The sequence below is a fragment of the Phragmites australis genome, chromosome 24 (genome assembly GCF_958298935.1).
Source record: "Phragmites australis chromosome 24, lpPhrAust1.1, whole genome shotgun sequence".
Classification (NCBI taxonomy): domain Eukaryota; kingdom Viridiplantae; phylum Streptophyta; class Magnoliopsida; order Poales; family Poaceae; genus Phragmites; species Phragmites australis.
Window position 1 is genome coordinate 9,759,485 of NC_084944.1, and position 22,898 is coordinate 9,782,382.

The following is a 22,898-nucleotide window of genomic DNA, read 5'->3' on the forward strand; positions in this document are numbered from 1 at the left end:
CAAGTGTCAAAAGAGTACCAGTGCACGGATCCTCAAATGGCGGCGTACGTGGCTGAAGTCAGGAGGCTGGAGAGGCACTTCAACGACCTAGAGTTGCGGTATATATCTTGCCGCGACAACGCTCTGGCCGATGACCTCTCTCGCCTGGCATCTTCCCGTGCGCACGTCCCTGCCGGAGTCTTTGAAGAAAGGCTCACACGGCCTTCTGTCCTGCCTGCCGACCGGGATGAAGGGGAACCCTTGAGCCTAGTTGAGGGGACCCAGGCGGCGCCCTCAGTGGGGAGCCCCGTCAGGGTGCCGCCACCCGGCGAGTGCGCTGCGCTTGCTGGTGGTTCTCAAGATGCCTCGTGGATGGACGAGATCCGAGGGTACTTGAAAGAAAAGTTCCTTCCCGGGGATGATGCCTCTGCCGAGAGGATTGCACGGCAGTCCAAACGCTATGCCATAGTAGACGGGGGTCTCTACCGGCGCAGCACGGATGGTGTCCTCCTGAAATTCATCACCCGGGCAGAAGGCGGTGAGCTTCTCACTGAGATTCACGAGGGCGAGTGCGGTGGCCATGCATTGTTCTGCACGTTGGTCGGGAAGGCCTTCCGGTAAGGTTTCTTCTGGCCTACAGCTCTCCAGGATGCTTCCGAGTTGGTTCGGCGCTGCAGGGCATGCCAGTTCCACACAAAGCAGATTCACTAGCCAGCTCAGGCTCTCCACACCATCCCCCTGTCATGGCCCTTCGCGGCCTGGGGCTGGATATCCTGGGTCCATTCCCCCAAGCGATTGGGGGCTATGAGTACCTCTACGTCGCCATCGACAAGTTTACCAAGTGGCCGGAGGCGGTTCCAGTCATCAAGGTTACCAAGAACACGACGCTTCAGTTCATCCGTGGAATCAAAAGTCGCTTCAGCGTCTCGAACAGAATCATCACCGACAATGGCACTCAGTTCACCAGTGCCCTGTTCGGGGACTACTGCGAGGACCTCGGCATCAAGCTCTGCTTCGCCTCTTTCGCTCATCCTCGGAGCAATGGGTAGGTCGAGCGTGCCAGTGCTGAGATACTGAAGGGGCTCAAAACCCGGATCTACGACGTGCTCGCAAAGCACGAGAAAGGGTGGATCGACGAGCTACCTGCTGTGCTATGGGCCAATCGGACTATGCCAAGTCACGCCACTGGGGAGACTCCTTTCTTCCTTGTGTACAGCGCTGAGGTGGTCCTCCCCTCCGAGCTCACTCTTGGCTCCCCTCGGATGCAAGCCTACTCCAAAGGCGAATAGGAACAACGAAGGTGCGACGACGTCAACTACTTCGAAGAGCGCCGACGGTGTGCCGCCGTCTGAGCAGCCTGATACCGGCAAAGCCTGCGGTGCTATCATCAGTGTCACATCCGGGCCCGGTCTCTCGAGGTGGGGGATCTAGTTCTCTGACGCGTCCAATCGCGCGAAGGAAGGAATAAACTGTCCTCTATGTGGGAAGGCCCCTTTACCGTGATCGGTGTCCTGCGAGAAGGCTCTTTTCGGCTGGCTGTAGAGGACGGGCAGCCGCTCCCGAACGCGTGGAACATCGAGCATCTGCGCAAGTTCTATCCGTAGGTGGCATGTATGTGCTCGGGCCAACCAGGCCGGGGCCCCCCCCGCCCAAGTTGGCCGGGGGCTACCACTAACCATGTAAGTCACCCAGTCTTGTACAAAATTGTCAATATATATTATCATTGTCCAGTTCTTATTTCAAATTTTATTTTCTCTCTGGAATCCATATGTTTAATCTTTCTGGTGAGGTGCTCGATTGTGCGAGAAAAACATGCTCTCTCATTTTTCCCGTTGATAAAAGAATCCCGATCGGTATGCGCGCAGGTAGTTGCCGCCTGACCTAAGTCTGTTGTGGTAGGCTGTGGTGCCCAGTGCCATGGCAACACCCCGAGCATCACCGAGCCTCTGGGGCTCTCGGGTAATCCTACCACTTGAGCAAAGAGTGGTCGGGAGCCTAGACCCCAGGGGCGGGCTGTCGGTGTTCGGTCTGGTCAGTTCTTCCCGGGCGCCACCAAGCCATAGGACCTCTGGGTTATGCCTCTGTCTGCATATTTCACCAGTTCGGGTATTCGAGAGGTCTCGGGTCAAAAACGAGAGCAGTCTATAATGAGTACCGCACTAATAGAGCGCACCAAGAAAAGAATCTTTTTCTATTTTCTTAAGCTACAGATCGACAACCGAGAACAAAAGCAGCTCGACCGCAAGGGTCTCAGCGCCCAGGCCGCTGCTCAGGCCTAGGGGGTCCTCGGGTGGTCCTACCGCTTGGGCATGAGTGGTCGGGACCGCTTGGCCCTGGGCTCCCTCTCATGCTTCCCAGTGCTCGGGTGCTCCAACCGAAGGAACCAAGTTCCTGGGCACCCCGAGCTCGGAGCACATACCCCTCCTGGATCGGTTGGCTGAAAGGCTGACAACTGTCCAGTGAGTGGCTAAAGTCATACGAATTCACATTCTTACATATTCAGCAATGTATTGTTCCCGAGCTGTCCTCGGGGCCCTCGCATTCTAATATGTTCGGTGAGTGGTCTCCTCGCACACAAAACCTTGCCCATGTGTTCGCTTTTTCCAAAACGACAGAACAGACAGTAGAAAGGTGTACCGTACGAACGGCAATATCTGACTGAAGTCCTTCATGGTGGTCGTGGTGTTCGGCCCGCTTGACAGTACCCCGGGCACTACCGAGCCTCTGGGGTTCTCGGGTAATCCTACCGCTCGAGCAAAGAGAGGTCGGGAGCCTAGACCCTGGGGGCAGGCTGTCGGTGCTAGGTCCGGTCCATCCTAGCCCGGGCACCACCAAACCGTGGGGACTCTTGGTCGCATTTCCGCCCGCACGTTTCTCCGATCTGCTTGTTTGAGTGGCCGCAAAATGGGAAAGCGTTCACTGGTCGTGGCGTGCTCCGTGCTGGATCGACCCATCTCCCGAGCAAGGAAGTTCGTGCCTTTGTCTCTTGACTTAGCCGCTGTGGACTCGCGAAGGCTCGGGGGCTGAACGTGCTGAGAGGCCTCACTACTCGGGCAATGAGTGGTTAGGGCGACTTCGTTCTGGGGGGGGGGGAAGGTCGGGCTCGGTCTGACTAAGTACTCCTCGGGACATCAAGTGAAAAGAGAAAAGACTTCATCAAGCACCAAGACAACACTAGAGTTGCGATCCCAAGGAAAGGCTTCCATTATATTCAAAAAGGAGCTGTTCAGAGGGATCACTCCCATATTTACAACAAGTCAAAAGAAAACAAAATACAAAAGCCTAATCTAGGTCGGTGGGCTCTGGAGGTGCAGAGGAGTCCTCGCTGTTGCTGCCACTGCTCGGTACTGGTGGCGGCTACCGTGTGAAACAAGCCGCCACCTCGGCGGTGACGCCCCAGACAGCCTCCCGGGCGGCCCCTTCCTCAACCTCGACCACCCCCTGCCGGGCTGGCTCCAGCAAGATGTTGGGGTCCTGGCTCCAATAACAGGCCAGGACGTGCTCGGCCACCGCTTGGGCCAGAGCACGCCCTTCCCGGGAGGCTAACTCCTTCACGGCCCGGGGAAGTGCCTTCAGTCGCCGGCTGATCTCCTCGAAGCCGAGGGCGATGTGGCCGATGGTGTCTCGATCCATCCCCTTCTCGCCCATGTTCACTCACCCGAGCCCGGCCACCCTCACGGACCTCCGTGCTTGCCGACGGATGTCTCGCATCATCAGCTTGACGTTGGCCCGCTCTGTGGTAACGTTCTCGAGCTCGTCCTTCGCGATCTGCAGTCGCTCCTCAAGGGTTATCTCCTCGGCCGCGCTGGTCGGGACGGCGCTGGTCACCAGGGCTTTGGCTTGCCCCTGCTTCACGTGCTCGGCGAGGGCAGGGAGGGCCTGCTCCTGGGCAGTCAGCTCCGCCTCCCACTTGGTGGCCTGCTCCTCCCAAGCAGTTAGGGCCACCGATGCCGTGGCAGCCTCCCCTTGGCACAGGGTAAGCTGCTCCTCCCGGGCGTCCTGAGCTGTCCCCGTGATTTCAACATCGATCTCGCGGACCGCGACCTCCTCCTCCCGACGGCGGACTTCGGCACGACTCCACTCGAGCTCGTCGTTCCAGCGGGCTAAGTCTGCCTGGGAGGCCTCCACCGCTTTCTCGCGCGGCAGGATGGCGTCCTCCCGAGCACGCACCAGCTGCTCCCTGGCGAGCAGCTGCGCGGCTCGCCGCCACGATATCTCCCCCAAGCGGGTGGCTTCTTCCTGCGCGGTGACGGCTTCTTCGTGTATCTCCTCCAGCGCCTCCCATTCCTCGGCCACCGCGCGCCTCTCCCTCTCATGGGCGGCGCGGGCTGAGGCGACGCGGGCCTCTAAAAGCCGGCCGGCCTCCTCCAAATGCCCCCTCTCCTCGACGAGGGCGGCGCGGTCCGCCTCAAGCTGCGCCCACTCCCCCCCCACGGCCGCCTCCAGCTGCTCGATCACCTCCCGGGATCTTCCTAGCATGTCCGGGAGGGGTTCGGTGGCCTGGCTAGATGACGGCCGGGCGCTGGGTCCCCTGCGAGCCCTCTCTACAGAGGCGCTCGGGGTCCCCGATTGCTTCCACATTGGAACCATCCTCGCCGAGGCCATTCACCCCGCCCTCGAAGTACTCAGGGCGGGCTCAACCGGCGCCGGCTGCTCGGGCGCGGCCACTGCCCTCGGCTCGGGGCAGGGCGGCACCTGCGGCTCTGGCTCGGCCAGTGCGCTCTGCGGCTCCAGCTCGGCCGGTGCGCTCGGCTCAGGCGCACTCGGCTCGGGAGCAGGAGCCGGCCTCGGCCCCTCCGGTCGCCTTTGGTCTCCGGCGGCGTCCTTCGGCGGCCTGAAAGCAAACAAAGGTTAGTCCCCTAGCTAACTCCGGGCGAATCGCGCTCGAGAAAAAGGACACTTACGCTGACTTTGGTCCACGGTATTGCCATCGTGATTCTGGGATCTTGAACTCCGGGCCCGGCGGCTTCGGCCCGGAGTCCACCCTCCTCCTCTTCGGCGGGGGGCTCCGAGCGGCTGCCCTGGAGCCCGTCTCCGGCGGTAGGCCGACTTGGGCACTCGCTGTAGATGCACTCCCGTGCCGGCCTTGGTCTCTAGTCTCCGGCGCCCGGGGCCTCGCCTCCGCCATGGAGCCCGTCTCCGGTGGCGGGCCGGCTTGGGCACTCGTTGTACACGCGCTCCCGCCACGCCGGCCTTGGTCTTCGGGTTCCCGAACCCTGGACCTCGCCTCCGTCGCGGACTCCGCGCTGGACGACTGGCCACCCCGGCCTCCCTCCTTCGCGCCACCCACCGACGGCCGTTGCCGTGGAGGCGACGGTGACGACGAGGACGACAGCTGAGGCACGAACGTCCGGGGGCATTTTCCCTTGTCCCCCAGGGCCACTGTTCCGTTGCCGACGGCGCCTCTCCCACCGGCCTGATGGCTGCTGCCTGCGGCAGCCCCACGGCTGGCCTGCGGCCTGCCGCCCACGGCGCCCCGGCCGCTGGTCTGCATCCAGCCACCAGCAGCCTCCCTGCCGCTCGCCTGCGGCCCGCCACCTGCGGCGTCCCGGCTGCTGACCCTCGGCACGCCGTCGGTCTCCTTGTCCACCCCGGGGATCTGGATGGTCCTGGGGGTCCGGTGCCCCGGCCGATCGACCAGACCCTTGGCGTCAAACTCAGGCAGCATCGCTTGCAGCTTCACCCGTCCCGGGTCCGCGCAAAGCGCCAACTGCTCCCGGGGTAGCACCGCCCAGGTCAGGTCTTCCACACCGGTCACCACCTGGAGCAAGCCCGACAGCGCCGCCTCATCCAGGTCCCAGTCCTCGCTGATCTGGTTCCTGGTGATGTCCTGAGGTCCGGTGTACATCCAGCAGGGGCGGGCCCACTCCCGCAGAGCAGCCAGGCGACAGCGCAGATAATCCGCTACCACCATCACCGACGTCAACCCCGCCTGGCGTAGGTTGTCGATGTGGTTCAGCACTGGCCACATCCGCTCGTCCTCCACCGGCGTCGTCTCCTAGATCGACCTCTAGGGTTCCGCCGCCACCTCCGACAGCGTGAGGCGATCGTGGGGCCTGACGTCGACGTAGACCCAATCGCGCTGCCAATTATCCCACTTGCTCCGTAGCACTTGGGGGATGTATAGCTCCGCCAAGCCATCCCGCAGCCGGAAGTTGCAGCAGCAGGTGATGTCCGCGGTGGAGAGGCCTCTCTTCTTCCCGGCCGGCCACAGGACGAAGAAGTGGTGGAATAGCGCCACCGACGGTGGCACTCCGATGATCATCTCGCAGAAATGCACGAAGATCGCCAAAATAACCACCGAGTTTGGGCTGAGGTGCACCATCTGAATCCCGAACATGTCAAGGGTCTGGAGGAAGAATGTCGAGAACGGCGGCACCAGTCCAGCCGCCACGAAGGAGATGAAGATGACAACGCGCTCCAGCCGGTTTGTGACGGGCGGGAAGCTCGCCGGTGTCACCACCGAGGCCTCCCGCTGGCCTTTGGGCACCATCATCTTCCACACCTTTTCTGCCCCCTCCTCGTAGACGATCCGTGACTCTGGCAGTATGCTGTCGACCCCCTTGTCACGACAGCTGATTCCTACCCTCGGCATTATTTCAGGGTGGGGGGGTGTGCTGGAACAGTGGGGGAGGAAGGGTTTGATGCGAGCCAAAGGGAGGGTGAAAGCTTTGGAGCGCAAGGAAGAAGAAGGCAAAGCCTTGATCGCAAAAGATGGCGTAAAGGGGGGATGGTTCGCACCCCTCTCCTTTTTATATCTTCGGGATTTCAAATGATGCCTGTCTCGGCACGTTCGACGACACAAAATTCCTCGACCGACGCAAGTGCCAGGCGAATCTCCCTCAGCCTGCGTGGTTGTCAGCGGTTGCCAGGTGCACTATCCTCGATATGCGCGGTTACCACGCGCGCTGCCCGCCTCGTTATCACGATCCTCGGAAGTTGGGCGGGCGCGCGCCCGTTCGGCTTCCCGCTGGGCCGTACAGAAGGCCCAGGCCAGAGAAAATCGACGCCTATGAATCGGCCACGTGGCATCGGTGCTGGGTTCGGCCTCGGTGAGGACGAGGGCCCCATCCGCAGTCTCTGGACCATCGCCTGCCAATGGACCCAGGGGCTGCTGTTGGTGAATCAGGAACCAGGGGTCCCCGAATCCCGAGGCCAGACCAGCAGGTTACCACGTGGTGACCTCCCGCGGGGAAGATCTCCCCAAAGTGCGAGAAGACTAAGTCCCGGGAGAGGGCGCTAGGGGCCATAAACAGTGGTTCCCGGGTACCCGGGTTCGCCGATGATCCGAGAAGACCAAGTACCGGGAAGAGAGTGCTCGGGGTCATGAATAGTGGCCCCCGAGCACCCAAGTCCCCCGACGACCAGAAAAGCTGAGTACCGAGAAGGATGTGCTCGGGGCTGCGAACAGTGGCCCCCGAGCACCCGAGTACCCCGAGGACCCAAGGAAGGTAGTTTCGGTAGAGAGTGCTCGGGGCCACGAGCGGCGGCCCCCGAGCACTCGGTTCCCCGAGCATCTGAACAGTCAATTCCGGGAGAGAGCGCTCGGGGCCGTGAAACAGTGGCCCCCGAGCACTCGGTTCCCCGAGGACCAAGAAAGGGCATATCCGGGAGAGAGTGCTCGGGGATGTGAACAGTGACCCCCGAGCACTCGGTTCCCCGATGGCCTAAAAAGTCCTTCGCCGGTGGCCCCCATAGGGGTCCAGTGGTGAGGTGCCAGCACGTGAAAGGCCCGATGCCGCATTTAAGAGGGCGCGTGGCCTGTCACTTCCAATTGCTCCAGCCACGCTCGGTGTCAGTCCCTGCCACATTCTGGCAGGAGGGCGTGGGGACATTTAATGCACAGGTCCCATCCCGCGTCATCCGGAGCGCCTCGGGATAGCATCATGAGGCCCGAGGTGCCCCACCTGCTGCCCTTCTGTGTCAGGCGAGCCAGACCGGGCGGGCACGCCGGGCTGCTTTGTGGCTGCCCGGTGGGCCCTCTTCGTGACGCCCGTTGCCAACGCCATCATGACGACTGAGACCGGACGGGGGGCGCATTTTCAACCCCCCCCCCCCGTCACTTCGCGCAGCAGCCCATGATGACTACTTTTCCATTTATGGTGCCTTGGAACTCGTGCCCTCCCTATCGGGGCACGCTACAACCGGCGAGTATTTAAGAGAGCCAGCGGGCACGGACAAGGAGAGATTGTGAGACTCTAGGAGAGAGGGATCCATCTCTCTGACTCTCTCTCTCTCTCTCAGACGGGAACGAAGACCGAAGAACAAGGAGCCCGAAGCTCTAGGATACACAAACATTCTTGTAACAAGCAACATCCCTGAGAAACATTCTCAGTTCATTTATAGCATCCACACAGAAGTAGGGTATTACGCTCAGTGCGGCCCGAACTTGTCTAAAAATTCCTCCAGTGCATTTACTGCATTCTGCATTCGATCGTTCCATCCCACCTGCCATCGCATTTACGTCCATTTATTTCACCCGCAAATGGAATCAGAATCATCCCCCCGGCCGAATCTCAAAGGGGGTCCCTCCGGATCCCTGCTTTAGGAGTTCACCCTCCGACAGTTTGTCACCGTTGTGTACCCGCGACGAGGAGTACTGGCTCATGAAGGTGCCGCTTGTCTTCGACATCTACATCGAAGAGTACTTACCGCACAGCGTCATGCGGCAGTTTGGCCGTCACTAAGCATTCCCTCTAGTCCACATCCGTACCGTCCCCATGCAAGTCCACAGGTACATATGCAAAATTACAGTTTTTGCAACCTTCGTTTTACTATGACATACAATTACCGTGGTTCAAATGCAGGTACACACGGAAAGGCCAGCCAGCTGGCAACCTCTGGGCAGGGCGCTTGACCCCTTACGTGGCAACATGGGCCCAAGCGCTACAGGATGTCGTAGAGGAGGCTCGTCCCCACACCGAGCAGAACTTCAACGAGTACCTACAGTGGTATGTTCCACGTACACGCACACGTGTCACCTACACCCCAGAGGGTGTCCGGCCCCACATCGCGTCGACAACAGAGGCATACCCGGTGCATTGGGACGAGGACGTCGCATTAGCAGTAAGTTATTTTTTGAAGTCAGTAGTCCATATTGAACGAACATAACTGTATACTGTAATTGTTTACTTCTGTTCGTATCCGCAGGCAGATATCGTTTATGATGTACATAGGGATGCAGCTGGTGCCATGGACCGCCTCCAGCAAGGGCACCACCTAAGTGCGTCGGATGTTGCGAGCTTCATTAAGCGGGTTTTCGACAAGACAGCGCGCACCTTAAAGCTTACCTCCTGCCAATCTACCACAGATGTAGCAGGGGAGCCTCCCAGGTCCAGTGGTGTCCACGCCAAGTCGTCTCGGCCGTCAGACGTGCACCGTCGTTCATCCGTGTCGGCACCCACACGACCCCTTCTACCACGTCATGGAGGCTCGGAGCAACTTGGTATGAATTATACTTTTGAATAATATTGAACAATATCCTTTACTTATTATTAAACTTTCATTAGGTCCGCTTGCACAAGTCTCGATGCAGCCTCGTAGATCGAGCCCTGTGCGTCCACCCTCAGGTACTGGCGGCACCCTTCATCCTAGTTTGTAATACTTTCGACAAAATAAGTTAATATTGTGCTCAGGTTACTTCGGTGACGAGGCCGGTCCGTCTTCGGCGGCCCCACGCCCGACCCCACCCGTAACGTACGAGCCATACTACGGCACGACAGCGTGGCCTTCTTCTGTTGCACCATCGTACCACGCAGGTACAATTATACAATTTTTACTACTACTTCCAATACCACATTGTTCGTATCTAACGTGATTATTTGTTCGTAGGCCCCTCCAGCCAGTACACATGGACGCTTGCGGAGCCTTCACAGTCCTCCTACCATAGTCAGGAGGATGAGGCTGGCCCAGACGCCGCATATGACCTTGTCCGTGACTTCTTCCCAGGCACACCTAACTACGACGTCCTCCAGTGGTCCCAGGTTTCCAGTGCTCCCCTTTGGACACAGCCCACGCAGGACGAGGCCTCAACACCGGTGGTCCCTACTAGGCCTACCAGACACGTCGGTCCACCCGATCCCCTCACCTACTCCAGGGGTCACGTGAGGGTTAACCAATGGCATCGAGACCACGATGGGGCGCACGGGCGACGGCAACGAGGGAGGCAGCAGTAGACTTTTACATTTTATGTAACTTACATATGCATATTCGCTTCGTGATGTACTCCTATGTATTCAGACATGTTTACTTTGTATGGTCGACTTAGCATGTCATAAATGCATTTCGTATTCAGACACGTTCAATGAAGAAGTGACCACACTACTAAACTTTAACCATGACTTGACAACACATGCCTCCTTGCGCAGACTTTAAACAAGACGTGACAACACTACCCAGCTTTTTCCAAACAATAAATGACAACACGGGTACCAATAAATGTGGAATCTCTGACCATGATCAATGACACAACTTTCCCATTCTTCAAGATGGAATCCGATGCTCCTGCCACCAGCTACACCCCTGCCCTCACTCCTTTCTTCAAGAGCGAATCCAATGCTCCTGCCTCCCCCAACTATAAATAGCCGAACCTCCTTACGTTGAAGCATCACTCATTTCTCATATCTCTCAAGTGCAATGTCTTCCTCAGCTCCATCAAACCCACCAAAGAAACATTGGGGGACTACCATACCTGAAGGTCTCGAACCACCTATGTGCTTCTGTGGTGACCTTTGTAAGTTCCGCGAGTCGCAGGACATCTCATACACCTATGGGTTGCGCTTCTTCATGTGTGCCAACTACGAGTATGACAAGCCTCGATATGCAACAACTGGTTATCGATTGGTACGGTAACAGATATCCGCCTCATCTCTTCCGATTTCGCACCCTCTTTTACTAACCGCTCATCTTGTTCTATTTGTTCAGTCCCCTCCACCGCTATGTGATTTTATTCAGTGGCTCGATAATGGGCAAAATGACTCACAAAAGCAGTGGGTAGACATGAACATGAGGTGGAGAAGGGAAGCGTACGCACGTCGGGAGTACGAGCAACAGCAAGAGGAACTTCGCCTCAAGCGGGAGGAAGAAGAGCGCATGAGGAAGTCGGCGCACGACCGTACCGTGGCTCAGGCTCGGGAGGCTGAGAGGGAAAGGAAGCGGGAGAGAGCCCACCGTGCTAAGGCGGCAGGTCCCGATGCCCTCCGAAAGGGAAAGTATCCTAGATGCACTCAGTAGAGAGTACCTAATGTAACCCGACATACTTTCCCTCCCTAAGGCATGTTATGATTAGGATCGGCGCACTAATAAGTAGGTCTTAGTGCGAACCGTACATGCCATCTATGTTTCCTCATCGTGTCGTCACGGTTACAGTGTATTGTAATGTTTTCACCATATGTTTAATACTATGTTTGTATTCGTTCGCACCTCATACCCACGTAAAATGCTGTGACTGCTAATTACTAATTTTTTATTCTCTGACTATTAGATAACCTACTCCAAATTTAAATTCTTAGTTTCCTTACACCTCTTCCTTTTTATTTCTTCAATTACACAAAAATTTACATTTTTAGAGGGAAAAAAGGCCCTAACTGCCCCCTTAGAGGGCGGCAAGGGGGCTAACCGCCCTCTCTGGGCCTAACCACCCCCTAAGAGGGCGGGTAGCCCCCCTTGCCGCCCTCTGAGAGGGCAGTTAGGCCTGTCGCCCTCTCAGGGGGCGGTTAGGTCCTCTAACCGCCCTCTTAGAGGGCTGCAGCCCCCTGAGAAGGCTGCAGGCGCCTAGTTTTGCAAATTCTCCTGCGGGGAATCTATTTATTTAAAATTTTAATCAAAAAATATAAAAAAAAAACTCAATTTTTTGGGGTATGTTAGATAGGCTCATAACACTCAAAGCCGGCCGTAACAATATTACTGGGCCCATTGGGCTAGCCGGTGCCAATTCGGCGTCCACGCTGACAAGTTCTGATTTTTTTATATTTTGAAAATCAAAAAATTGTAGAACTAGACGTCGTTTGAAAAAATTGCAAAAATAGATTATTGTGATCCGTTGGCAGGGCAATAGGTGCATGTCTTCTTGCAACATGCGACATGTTAAAAAATAAAAAACACTATGTTCCATTGCTCTCAAAACTCAAAACAATATCAAAATGGTCACGGATTTTTTTTTTTTGGAAATTTCAGCCAAACACTGCACTCCACTTACAGTCGTGTACAATAAAATTTGTCTTTTTTTGTTTCTCATTGTACATATCATATTTTTGGCTGATTTTTTAGAGCTAGATTATAGTATCCTCTACACCACCAATTTTTTTAGACTTTTTCATGACCATTTAAATATTTTTTTGAATTTTGAGAGCAAAGATACACAATGTTTTTTTTGACATGTCGTCCGTTGGAAGAGTGAAATATTTTTTTTAAGCTATCACCTGTTGGATGGGTTACATGCACCTGCCACCCTTCCCACGAACGACGGTACCTTATTTTTACAATTTTTTCAAACAACAGCTAGTTGTGCAAATTTTTTATTTTTGAAATATAAAAATATAAAAACCTCGACAACTTCCCCTCAAGGTTTAGTGGTGTGGACACTTAGCCCCTGAGAGAAAAAAAAGGGTCTGTATAAACCCCAACTTTGTAAAATCAGATTAACTACCCCTCCCCCCCCCCCCCCCAAAAAAAAACTTACTCCCTGTGATTGTTTTCAGTGGCCGTTTTGTATAGGGGCTACTTAGGAACAATTGTTTTACCACCTAGGCAATGACATAGTTTAATCCAGTCCAAAGGGAGCTTTGGCGCATCCTTTAAAGGTAGGGAAAGCTTTGGCCCCAAAGGGAACGCATCGATTCGATAAGCTGTGCGAAGATGTTGAACAAAACATCAATCTGAGTTCTTATATTCATAGGATACAAGGTTCTCTTGAAGATCTACTAACCGAAACACAGAAAAGGCCACAAAGGCGAATATTGCAATGGTCCTAATACACATATTAAGACCTATACTAATCTACACCTTTGATTTTTATCGCCACTGTCTTCTACGCTGCTAATGGCTCATGGTCCTCTTGGCCCGTCATCATCGTCACCGGAGCTAGAGGAAGAAGAGTGGGCAAGGTGGCTCTCATTGTCGAAATCTGCCCCTATCATTTCTTCTTCTCGCCTTTTCCTGGCAGCAGCATAGTTGCCAGAGGCAGACGAGGAGGAAGCCGAGATAAAGCGCTTGTTGTCGATCCCTCTTTCTTGAGCTTCATCGTCTTCTCCTCCTACGAAGGCCATCGGTAGTGTGTTGCGATGCAAGACTCCAACATTCACTTACTCTACGATGTGATCCTCGGTCAGGGCCCTGTCTTCGCCATCTTCTTTATCTTCACGGAAGATCTCCTCAATGGTCTCATCGTTGTTGAGGTCACTCTCGACCTCAGCATAGAACTCCTCTTGCAGGGCATCGACTATAGCTTCATTGTTAGAGTTATCTTCATTCCCCTCTTCGAAGGATGATATAGGTGTAGAGGTCGGAGATGGAGGAGGTGTGTTTGTCATGGATGGAGGAAAGCTATGGAAGAAGAGACTTGATGAAAGCTTGAGGGTAGTATGGATGCGAGTATTCCCCCTATTTATAAGGGGGAGTAGGGGCATTTATTGTTCCATTACCAGGCGATGTTACTCCCGTTGGTTCGCATCCCTCCGTCGCTTTAGAGCCCAAAACAGTCTTTTCCTAAGCATCACCCACATTGATTTTTTTATTTTTGAAGAATCATGATGGCAAACTCTCCTCAGAAATTGTAATAGGTTAATAGGATGTGACTGGACAACAAATATTTTGTCAGGGGTGGATTCTTGGTCTTTATCTTCCTGATAATATTCAAAGTTGCCCTTATAAATGTTCCTGTATAAGGAAAAATTTCTCAAACGAGAGATTGACATTTAGTCGAGTAAGTCTCTTGTCTTGTTCCAAGATTCGCTCAAGATAGCCTCCTGACTGGCTATACGATTTTGAGTAGAATTTGGGGCAAGTTGATGAGGAGTATATAACTAATAATTAATTAGGATATTACTAGAAATACAATATTATCTAAGGAGGAACTTCCTTCGTACACATGTCTAGCTTCCGTGAGATAGGGTTCTAGAAGCCACAATGGCAAGCACAACTTGAACTCGTTCTTCAAGAGCATGTTCTATCTATACTTGAAAAAAAATCCCCTGATAAGGAAACAAGTGCCCCGGATACCCTGGGAGGTACATATCAAGCCGACTATGCTTGGGTGCTCGAGTAAGACACGACCCCTCTCCGTCCGACTATATAACCAGGGTAGAGGGGTATGATCAAAACAACTCAATTCAAGTTAGTTCAACTCTACAAGGTCTAGCTTTCAAGCTTCAGAGAAGCCCTCGACAAGTTCGAAAGACTCACCGATAAGCTTAGGGTTTAAATCTAGACATATTACATTATAATCCTTTATTCAAGTTAATACAAGGCTCAAGGCAACACACATGATATCTAGCCAAGAATATATATCAGAGCAATGTGAGCCCTATTATACTTGCACCATTAGAAAGATCAATAAAGTTGAGAGACACCAAACTTGATCAATTATTTTTCTTGTTCTCTTTCAAGTTGATTGGATCACCGAGAATTCTAAGTTTTGTGACACAACATTTTGTTTTTCGCACCTAGGGAATGTAATTTTTTATTACTAGGAAAGTTGATGGAATTTCTTCTTAACTCACTACAATAGGACATGTCATCCGCATCAGGTCATCATTGTCGACTAGGTTAGAACCTGTACTAATAAAGTATCAGTGTCAGTTCGTAACATCTCACGCTCGATCAATGATTGAGCCGGATTGAACCGGTGTTGATACTGAGTATCAGTGCTGGCTCTTGGAATAAACCGACACTGGTACTTCAGTGCCGATTGGTAACCAAGACCCAGCACTAATAAATTTTATTACTATCGGTTTGTATTACGGCCGACAGTGATGAGTGCTACTGGACCAAAAAAAATTATTGATTCTGCTTTTTGTCTCACACCCTCTCACGTCCGCCACCATTCCCTATCACCCCTACCATTCTTTATCCTCTCTGTCTCTCCTCTCTCTCTCCTCATCCTACCATTCCTTATCTACCATTGCATCCTCACCACGCACAGCCTCTTCTTTCGCAAGTTCTTCTGCGGCGACGGTGCCACCGTCGACGAGGCCGTGGATGCACCCGGCGCTCTGCTCCTGGACCACCTCAGCCCTTGCTCCCCCTCTGGCGCCTTCGCGTCCTCCTCATGTGGCGACATTAGCTCCATGACCACCTCGGCAGCTGCGCCCGACGTCGTGATACCGCGATAGCTGCGCGCGGATATGAAGTGTTCTGCTACTACTGTAGTTCTTATATAGCGAGCAGGTGTCCCTAATGTCACAGAAGAGGAAAATAGTTTGCCTGCAGTTTGGTGGCGGTGGTTGCTTCGTTAATGAGGTAGCTCGGGGACAAGGAAGTAAACAAGCTCTGCATAGCTCTTCATTCTTTCAGATCATAGGTTGGTCTTAGATATTGGTGCTCCTTTAATTCCTAATTCTTCTTGGACCTAAGAAAGCAGCTATGTTATGTTCATTCTGAGCAGCAATATCTATATCTCTCCCTCTCTACTTTTGTTTTATGTGTGGAAGTAGTACATACCATGTATATGTCAAAATGAACTCCCTCTGTATTGCCATATTTTTCCAATTCCTAGGCAATTGTTGCTTCATATTTTTTTAATTGAATAAATCAAGATTGACTTACTGCAAATGTTTGGTCTGTGCATCCGATTTGTGTCTTTGATAATCGGATTTGGTATATGCATCTGATTTGTGTTTGTGCTCATTGCCATAGCGAGGTCTCTCCTTTGCATCGGCAGCTCTGTGTGTTCATGCTCTATGAGATAATTGTAATATTCACTATTGTAAGACAATTAGAATGAAGTGGCTCCAGCTCGATGCATCAATCTGGCTTGTTTTCCGTAGATTTTTCTTTTTTTGTTTTCTAGAAAATGGCATCACTGCCATTTATGATAAAAAAAATTGACACTGATAGTCTGAGTATTAGTGTTGCTTCTTTGTTATGGACTGGCACTGATACTCATTATTAGTGTCAGTTCATAAATCGGCACTAAAAGTCATGGACAATCAATCTCGAGTAATCAGTATCAATTCAAAAACTGTCACTAATAATATTTTTGAGTTAGCATTGATGACCATTTCTGCAGTAGTGACTTGAGGTTGGTTAGGCATTGGTCTAGCTAATCTGACCCGATGCAAGCCTATCTCCGCTTTTGCTAATTAGTCCTTTCAAGACTAATAAAATCACTGCGACCTATTAAAATCCCGAGATACTTTCATTTAAAAAGTTAGAACATGGTCACTACACACCACATCGGATGATTCTCCGAGCGTAGGCCAGAGTAATGATACAACGGCCTCCAGGTCAACATGTCTCACTCACCCCCTTCGACGTGTGCTGGTTGGCGCTACCACCCGTCTGCCACGTCTTCCTCTTCCCTGCGCCATCGCCTCCTGTCCCCTTCTTGGACATTGTTTGCACCCTCAGGTCCTCCCTTGCGGCAGTCCTCCCAGCCTTCCATCCCTTTGTCAGCGACCTCGTCTACTTGCTGAAGATGCGCACCGTCTCCATCATATGCGGCGAGGACGCCCACGTCACGTTCATCGAGGCTGAGAAGGATCTCGAGTTCATGAGGTTCGTTGAGGAGGGCGTGAAGCATGACATGGACGAGTTCCGACAGCTTGTGCCGGACATCTTCCATAGGGAGCTATTAGTGCCTATTGGTTATGACTCCCAAGATAACGAGTATGTCCAATCCATTGAACCGTGACCACGTGAGTGACCAGCTCATGCTCCCTCAACCACGCACTTGACCAGATAGTTCCGACCATGAGAGTGATAACCTAGTTCATGCCATGCGAACAACCAGCTAGCGTGAGCTATACTCAAACACGCGTCCGCCTCGTACATGCTACTCTTTGATCACATTGATCTACCATCTATGTGTGAGTTGCATACTACTCGACGAGAAGTACCTGATATTTGACGAGAACTAGATTCTTGACGAGAACAACGAAACAGAAGAAGCAAGATGAAAACTCTTTAGAGAATAATTTACGACTCTATTGAACGTGTAACTTGACTTCTACTTTTAAAACTAGAGATTACAACTCATTTTTATAGCACCTACTAACTCCTAATCCTAATACGAATCGTGCCATCCCATGATTCAGACTCTGATTCAAACTAGACTCGTGCACACCGCATGTTACAAAGTCCTAAATGACACCCCAGCCATATACGAACCATATACGTACTCCTTGATTCCGCACCATGTGAAACGAGTCCCCGATACCCGCGCTAGGATTAAGTCCAACATACTCTCTCTTAATCCTGATATGGGCCAAGATCATGAATTCCTAGAAGCTGTCGCATGATCGCTAGCTTCACCACCGGCAATGCTTTCATCAAAGCGTTGGCTTGCTGCCCCTCCATGTAGATGAACTCTACCTCAATCTGGCCTCCTTCAACGCACTCACAAATGAAGTGAAACTTGGTGTCAATGTGTTTACTGTAGCCGTGAAATACTGGATTCTTCATCAACGCAATTGCTGAATTGTTGTCAACAAATAATTTCATAGCTTTTGACTCTTATGTTGTCAGCTTCCCCAATAGACTTTTAAGCCATTGTGTTTGGCATGCCTCTGCCATTGCTGCCATGAATTCAGCCTTGCACGAAGACAAAGCCACCATTTTCTACTTCTGCGAGTTCCATGACACCAGACTATCATTGATATAGAAGGTCATACCTCATGTAGTCTTCTTGTCATCCATGTCACTAGCCAGATCACTGTCCGTGTAGCCGGTGATCTCCTCTATTTCTCCTCTTTTGGTATACACAAGACCATAATGCATGGTGCCCTTCAAATACCAAAGAATTTGCTTCACTGCCTTCAATGTATCACCGTTGGCTTCTCCATGAATCTGCTTGCCACTCCGATAGCAAAAGAAAGATCTAGTCTTGTATGGAGCAAATACCTTAGGAATCAAATGATGCGACGATACTCAGTGGCATCAACCGGTTGTCCATCTGGATCCTTATGCAGCTGCGCCCTTTGTTTCTTGGGGAATTTTGTGGGATTACAATCCAGCATACCAAATTGACCAAGGACCTTCTTCGCATATGCTATTTGCTAGATTGTAATTCGCCTATCTTCTTGCACTACCTCAATCTCGATATGGAAATTAAGCAATCCAAGATCAGTCATCATGAACTCACTCATCATCTGCTGCTTGAATCCCATGATCACTTTTGAACTTTCTCCTATCACAATGAGATCATCAATATATACTCCGACTATCGCACCTGCAGGACCTGATCCTCTTCAGTATATGGCATGATCTTGAGCACACTTAACAAATCTAAACTGTTTCAAGCTCCTGTTAAGCCGAATATTCCATGCCTGTGGTGCCTGTCGGAGTCCAGAAAACACCTTGCTGAGTTTGAGCACAAGATGCTCTTTATTTTTCACTTCAAAACCCTCTTGTTAGGCTACGTATACTTCCACTTCTAGCTCACCATTTAAGAATGCTGACTTGACATCCAAGTGATGAACCTACCAACCTTGATTGGCTGCAAAAATAAGGATGACGTGCATGGTGTCCAACCTTGCCATAGGCGCAAACACTTCTTCAAAGTTGATTCCTTGTCGTTGCACATATCCTTATGCAATCAGCCTTGCCCTATGTTTGATCACATTTCCTTATGTGTTCTTCTTCAGTGTGTAAACCCATTTGAGTCCAATCAGCTTATGTCCAGCCGGCAGCGCTGTGAGAGTCCATGTGTTATTCTTCTCTATTGACTCGATCTCCTTAGCCATGGCATCCTCCCAGACCTGCTGCCCAGCAGCCTCAAGGTAGCAAGATGGCTCCTCCGTCTCCACGAGCATGACCTCTTCTTTCATGTCCTCCTCGTCAAGCTCCACCCTTCGAGCATCTCTCATGATGTCATCGATGTGCCTGTAATGAATCGGTCCTTCGTCTGTACTACTGCTCCCACTCGGTAGCGGTGTGGACAGATCATCTGTTAGCATTTCAGGAGTCGGTGACATCAACAAAGTGGTGGGAGTTGTCGGGGAGGTTGCTGCCACACATGCCGCAGCACGTCCCTGGTTAATGGACCTCCCGGCGTCACCTCACCGGCCAGAGGAGTTGATGAAAGAGCTAGATCGTCTTGTGTCATAGGTGCTAGCATGCTTGGTAGGCCACCCACGTGAGGCACAAAGCCACCAACTACCGGCTTGATGCTGAACTCCTCCTTGATGATGAAGTCTGATGGATCCCTGCTGCCTATGCCTGTACTCCAACTCCACTCCATATTTTCTTCAAACTAACATCACGACTTACATAAAACTTTCCTGCATTGTGGATCAAAGAGACGGTGCGCCTTGCAGCCATCCTCGATACCAAGATATACCATCGGCTAGCTTCGGTCGTCGAGTTTCTTCAAGTGTGGCATTGTCACCTTCACATGCGCTGTGCAGCCGAACACACGAAGGTGCGCCAAATGTAGCTTCGTTCCATTCTAGGCCTCGAGCGGAGTGCGAGCATCCAACGCCTTCATTGGCAAGTGGTTCATCAGATACACCGCATGTCACACCGCCTCCCCCCAAAATCTTTCAGGCATGTTCATGCTCTTGAGAAGGGACCTCGCTATCACCATCACAGTCCTATTCCTACGCTCTATCATGCCATTTGTTGTGACGTGTATGGCGCAATGAGGTGCCGCTCGATCCTGCCTCCTCGCAGAGCAGGATGAACTCGGCAGAGAGGAACTCCTTGCCATAATCTGTTCTCAATGTCTTGACGCACCGCCCACTCATGTTCTCGGCTTGGATCTTGAACTTTCTGAACACAAAATAGGCTTGACCCTTCATCTTGATCACATACACCCACATAGACCATGAGTAATCATCAATAATTAACATAAAGTAACTGTTATCAACAAGGGTCGAGGGTGTGATTGGACAACACAGGTCCGTATGTAGCAACTCGAGTGGTTTCTCTGCCCTAAAACTTGCAGGCGTCGGGAATGGCTACCTCGTCTGCTTCACCACCAAACACCCTTAACATAGCTGGTTTGGGTGCGTGATCGGCGGCACACACGCCGCCATCTCCTTGTCAACAAGTAGCTTCAGAGCTACGAAGTTTGACATGTTCGAGCCTCGCATGCTAGAGCCACGCTAGGTCTTCAAGACTAGCTAGGAGACAGATTGGCATTGCTAGATGTAGCTCGATTTTGTAGATGTGATTTGGAGTTCGCCTCAATTTCATCAGCAAACGTTCAAGACTTCCATCATACACACGTAGATGTTCAACATCCATGGTCACCTTGTGACCAACTTCGGTAAGTTGTCCTAAGCTGATGATATTGATGCACATTCTTGGAATGTAATAGACTTCTTGCAACAGCCACTGGTTGTCGTTCTTGCAACTGAACACGATAGACCCTAAGCCCATGATCTGTACCATGGATCCATCCCCAAACTTCACCCTGTCAATGATACCTTCATCCAGCTCTCTGAACTTCTCTTTATCACCAGTCATGTGATTACTAGCTCCATTGTCTAGGTACCAGACCTCAGAGCTGGAGCCTCCCTCATTTGCTACATCCCGACTTCACTTCTCCTCATTCAGCAACAAGACATCCCGCCTTTGCTGTAGCCACAGTGCAGTCTCCTCTGACATTGCGAGCAGTAAGGTCGGCTCGGTGTCATCAGTACGTGTGAGGTGTGTCTCTCCTTTCTCTTCCTCCTTCTTCTTTGGTGCCATGCACTCATTCGTATAGTGCCCCATCTTGTAGCAATTGTAACATTTAATGTGACTCTTGTTGCGGCGACCACCGCCCAAGCCGCTCTCCTTGTAATTATGCAATGTACCACCGTGACCACCTCTGCCATGGCCTCTGTCACAACCAAGACCACCCCGACCGCGGTTGCTATCTGAAGGAGGGTGGTATTTGCCCTTGTTGCTTGATGACGAGTCACCATCGTCCTTCTTCTGCCGCACCTGCCACTCAGCCTGAGTGAGAAAAGGCTGACTGTCGCCATTGCTGTTGCTGCTGGATGCACGTGGGTGAGCACATTCTTCAAAAGTCTTCAACCACCCCATGACTTCCTCGAATGGCATGGTGTCAAGGTCATAGAACTGCTCGAGCCCGATGATCACACTCAAGAAACAATCCGACACGGTGTCAAATAGCTTCTTGACCAATATAGCATCGTCGAGCGTCTCCCCCTGATTGGTGTACCTGACAAACATGGTGTTGAGCTTTCCAGCATACTGGTTCAGCGTCTCTCCCTTCTGCATGCGCATGATGTTGAAGTCGCTCTTCAACATCTGTAGTCACGCATTCTTGACGTGATCCGCGCCAACAAACCTTGTCTTGAGATAGTCCTAAATCTCTTTTGTAGTTTTCTTCCTTGCCACCTACATCAGGAGATCCTCCGGGAGCACTTGAAAGAGATGCGACCTCGCCTTCTTGTCCTTCTTCTCGTTGATGGCCGCACCGGCCACTAGCTCGACTGCTTCCAAGACGCCTTGATCCTCCATCGTCGCTTGCACATGAATCACTCAGCTTGTGTAGTTCATCATCATCAACTGCGTGTAGGGAAACGGCCCACCGCCGCTCTCCCACGCTACCTTGCCCTGAGAAACAATCGACATATTCACTAGTTGGTGCTACGCCCTTCCGGCTCTGATACTAGATGTTGGTTACGACTCCTAGGATCACGAGCATGAACAGTCCACTGAACTGTGACCACGCACCCGATCAGCTAGTTCCGACCACGAGAACGACTAGCTAGTTCAGGCTATGCAAATGACCAGCTAACGTGAGAGAATATAACTCATATTTATAGCACCTACTAGCTCCGAATCCTAACACAAATCATATCATCCCACGATTCAGACTCCGACTCGAACTAGATCTATGCACATCATACGTTACAAAGTCCTAAACGACACCCCAGCCATATACGAACCATATACGTACTCCTTACTTCCGCACTATGTGAAATGAGTCTTCAACGCCTACACTAGGATTAAGTCCAACAGCATCGTGATGGTAGCACAGGTAAAGTAAACACCATGCTAGTGCTGTGCACAGTCTCCCTACCGCCACCTAATTTTTGCATTGCAAAGAACGAAAATTTCTCTATGCACAGGTGACAGAGTTCGTCGGAGGTGCTGGGGGCACAGTAGTAGGACTGGTAGTGCATCACGCCGCGGCGGACGGGAGCGGCTTCTGGTGGTTCATGAAGATGTGGGCGGCTGCGGCGGTGGCGGCGGCAGCTGGGGTTGAGTGGGGCCGTGTAGCAGGGGAGTCGGCCACGCGGCTTCACGACCGAAGCCTGATGCGCTTTGACGGTGACTGAGGAGCTGGCCGGCGTGTTCTTACGGCAGGGCACGCTGGACTTGCCAAGGGTGAGCTACTTGCCCAAGGTAAGCTGCTGACACTATTCCTAATTTTCTGCAGTTCTAACTATGCTACGAAAAGGAATGACGAAGCTAAGCAAACCGCGCGCTCTGCTGAATACAAATCTATCTATCTATTTCGTATACTTATAACAGACTTTGAGGAAATCGTAGTTAATATGACAAAAAGGAAAATCATTTGGACATCCATCCAACGTTGGGACCGAATTACAAATTAATTGATGTAACCACACCGTAGTTGCTAGATCGAGTTACAACAGTTCATATCAATAGTTGAAGAAATCTCTTGTGGCGTATGTCTTACAGAAAATGATTCGGTTCCCAGTGTTGGGTGAGGACTATTCCCATTTACACCATGTTGGGAGAGGTCACGTATTAACCGTAGGCAGATGTACGTGTTGGTG

The 22,898-nt window shown here is 51.9% G+C and overlaps 3 protein-coding genes across 3 annotated transcripts; 1 reads left to right on the forward strand and 2 right to left on the reverse strand.

Annotated features, from left to right (window-relative positions):
• Positions 1–16,402: 16,402 nt before the first annotated feature.
• LOC133907175 (malonyl-coenzyme A:anthocyanin 3-O-glucoside-6''-O-malonyltransferase-like) lies at positions 16,403–16,828 on the forward strand. The gene has a single exon (XM_062349206.1). It carries the CDS (start codon positions 16,403–16,405, stop codon positions 16,826–16,828), a length of 426 nt encoding a protein of 141 aa, XP_062205190.1.
• A 1,933-nt stretch (positions 16,829–18,761) lies between these two features.
• LOC133907176 (uncharacterized) lies at positions 18,762–20,604 on the reverse strand. The gene is made up of 2 exons (XM_062349207.1): positions 20,340–20,604; positions 18,762–19,081 (listed from the first exon to the last, which is right to left on the reverse strand). Exons 1-2 carry the CDS (start codon positions 20,602–20,604, stop codon positions 18,762–18,764), a joined length of 585 nt encoding a protein of 194 aa, XP_062205191.1.
• Positions 20,605–20,676: 72 nt separating this feature from the next.
• LOC133907177 (uncharacterized) lies at positions 20,677–21,609 on the reverse strand. Its single transcript, XM_062349208.1, has 2 exons — positions 21,514–21,609; positions 20,677–21,396 (listed from the first exon to the last, which is right to left on the reverse strand). Exons 1-2 carry the CDS (start codon positions 21,607–21,609, stop codon positions 20,677–20,679), a joined length of 816 nt encoding a protein of 271 aa, XP_062205192.1.
• Between the last annotated feature and the right edge of the window lie 1,289 nt (positions 21,610–22,898).

Excerpts from the sequence above, each read along its gene's own strand:
- LOC133907176 (XM_062349207.1), bottom strand. The coding sequence starts at position 20,604 with ATGACTGGTGATAAAGAGAAGTTCAGAGAGCTGGATGAAGGTATCATT. Across the intron at positions 19,082-20,339 it reads GTATGATGGAAGTCTTGAAC|ATGATCTGTCCACACCGCTA; the intron begins GTTTGCTGATGA and ends AAATGCTAACAG.
- LOC133907177 (XM_062349208.1), bottom strand. The coding sequence starts at position 21,609 with ATGGAGGATCAAGGCGTCTTGGAAGCAGTCGAGCTAGTGGCCGGTGCG. Across the intron at positions 21,397-21,513 it reads CGAGGTCGCATCTCTTTCAA|ATGTTGAAGAGCGACTTCAA; the intron begins GTGCTCCCGGAG and ends GCGTGACTACAG.
- LOC133907175 (XM_062349206.1), top strand. The coding sequence starts at position 16,403 with ATGATACAACGGCCTCCAGGTCAACATGTCTCACTCACCCCCTTCGAC.